Source organism: Cynoglossus semilaevis, chromosome 2 (genome assembly GCF_000523025.1).
Source record: "Cynoglossus semilaevis isolate Cse_v1.0 chromosome 2, Cse_v1.0, whole genome shotgun sequence".
NCBI classification, from domain to species: Eukaryota; Metazoa; Chordata; class Actinopteri; order Pleuronectiformes; family Cynoglossidae; genus Cynoglossus; species Cynoglossus semilaevis.
In genome coordinates this window covers 4,949,278-4,949,972 of record NC_024308.1, presented here as the reverse complement: position 1 = coordinate 4,949,972, position 695 = coordinate 4,949,278, and the positions used below count along the sequence as shown (strand labels likewise).

General features: G+C 34.0%; 1 protein-coding gene across 3 annotated transcripts in view; it reads right to left on the bottom strand.

Annotated features, from left to right (window-relative positions):
- The window catches only part of c2h1orf53 (chromosome 2 C1orf53 homolog), a 5,770-nt gene that overhangs the window by 2,245 nt on the left and 2,830 nt on the right, over positions 1-695 (bottom strand). For 2 of the 3 annotated variants that reach the window (XM_025054166.1, XM_025054167.1), the window contains one exon: positions 7-308. The exons of the other annotated variant lie outside the window; for it this stretch is intronic. In XM_025054166.1, the coding sequence (XP_024909934.1) occupies positions 177-308 (132 nt within the window). In that variant the 3' untranslated portion in view covers positions 7-176. Of the gene's footprint in view, positions 1-6; positions 309-695 lie in introns of those variants that run through there. 3 annotated transcript variants of the gene reach the window in all.

Here is a 695-nt window from a genome sequence, read left to right as displayed (position 1 = left end):
GGGGTGGGGTGGATGAGAAACAGCAGGACAGAAGACAGACTCCGGTGTCTCCTGGTGGTAAAGCTGAAATATTCACCAGACATCATTTAAGGCTGGTTATGTAAATGGTCCCAGTGAACAGGTCAACGTTTCACTGCGATGAAAACACCGATAATTTCATACAATAATATATGTATTCACCAGAGGAGACATTCAGCATCTTTGATTGGCTGTTTCCTGCCACGGTTAGGGTCAGGGCTGGTGTTCAAACTGGGGTGCAGTGTTTTGCCCAGGGACACATAGGCATGCAGAACAGGAAGGCCTAGAATCTAAAGCCAAAGCAATATACACATATATGTATATATAAATATATATATACATACATACATATATATGTATATATATGAACCACTATATAACAGTATAAAATGTGTTAATACTAATTTTAATTATTAATGCTATTATTATTAAAGTGGTGGTAGTAGTAGTAGAAGTAGCCATGAAGGTAGTATTTGTCAATACAAGTACAGCCAAACGCCAGTCAATAAATATTATTACGGCTTTTAGTTTTGATACTTTTTTTAAAAAAAATGTCATCGATAAAATTTAGATAAATTCTCATTCTTGTCAATTTAGACTTTTACACAATTCTGTTTCAAACACTGAACATTGTTTTTAAATGTATTTAAAAACCAATAATTGTTCAAATGTAAACA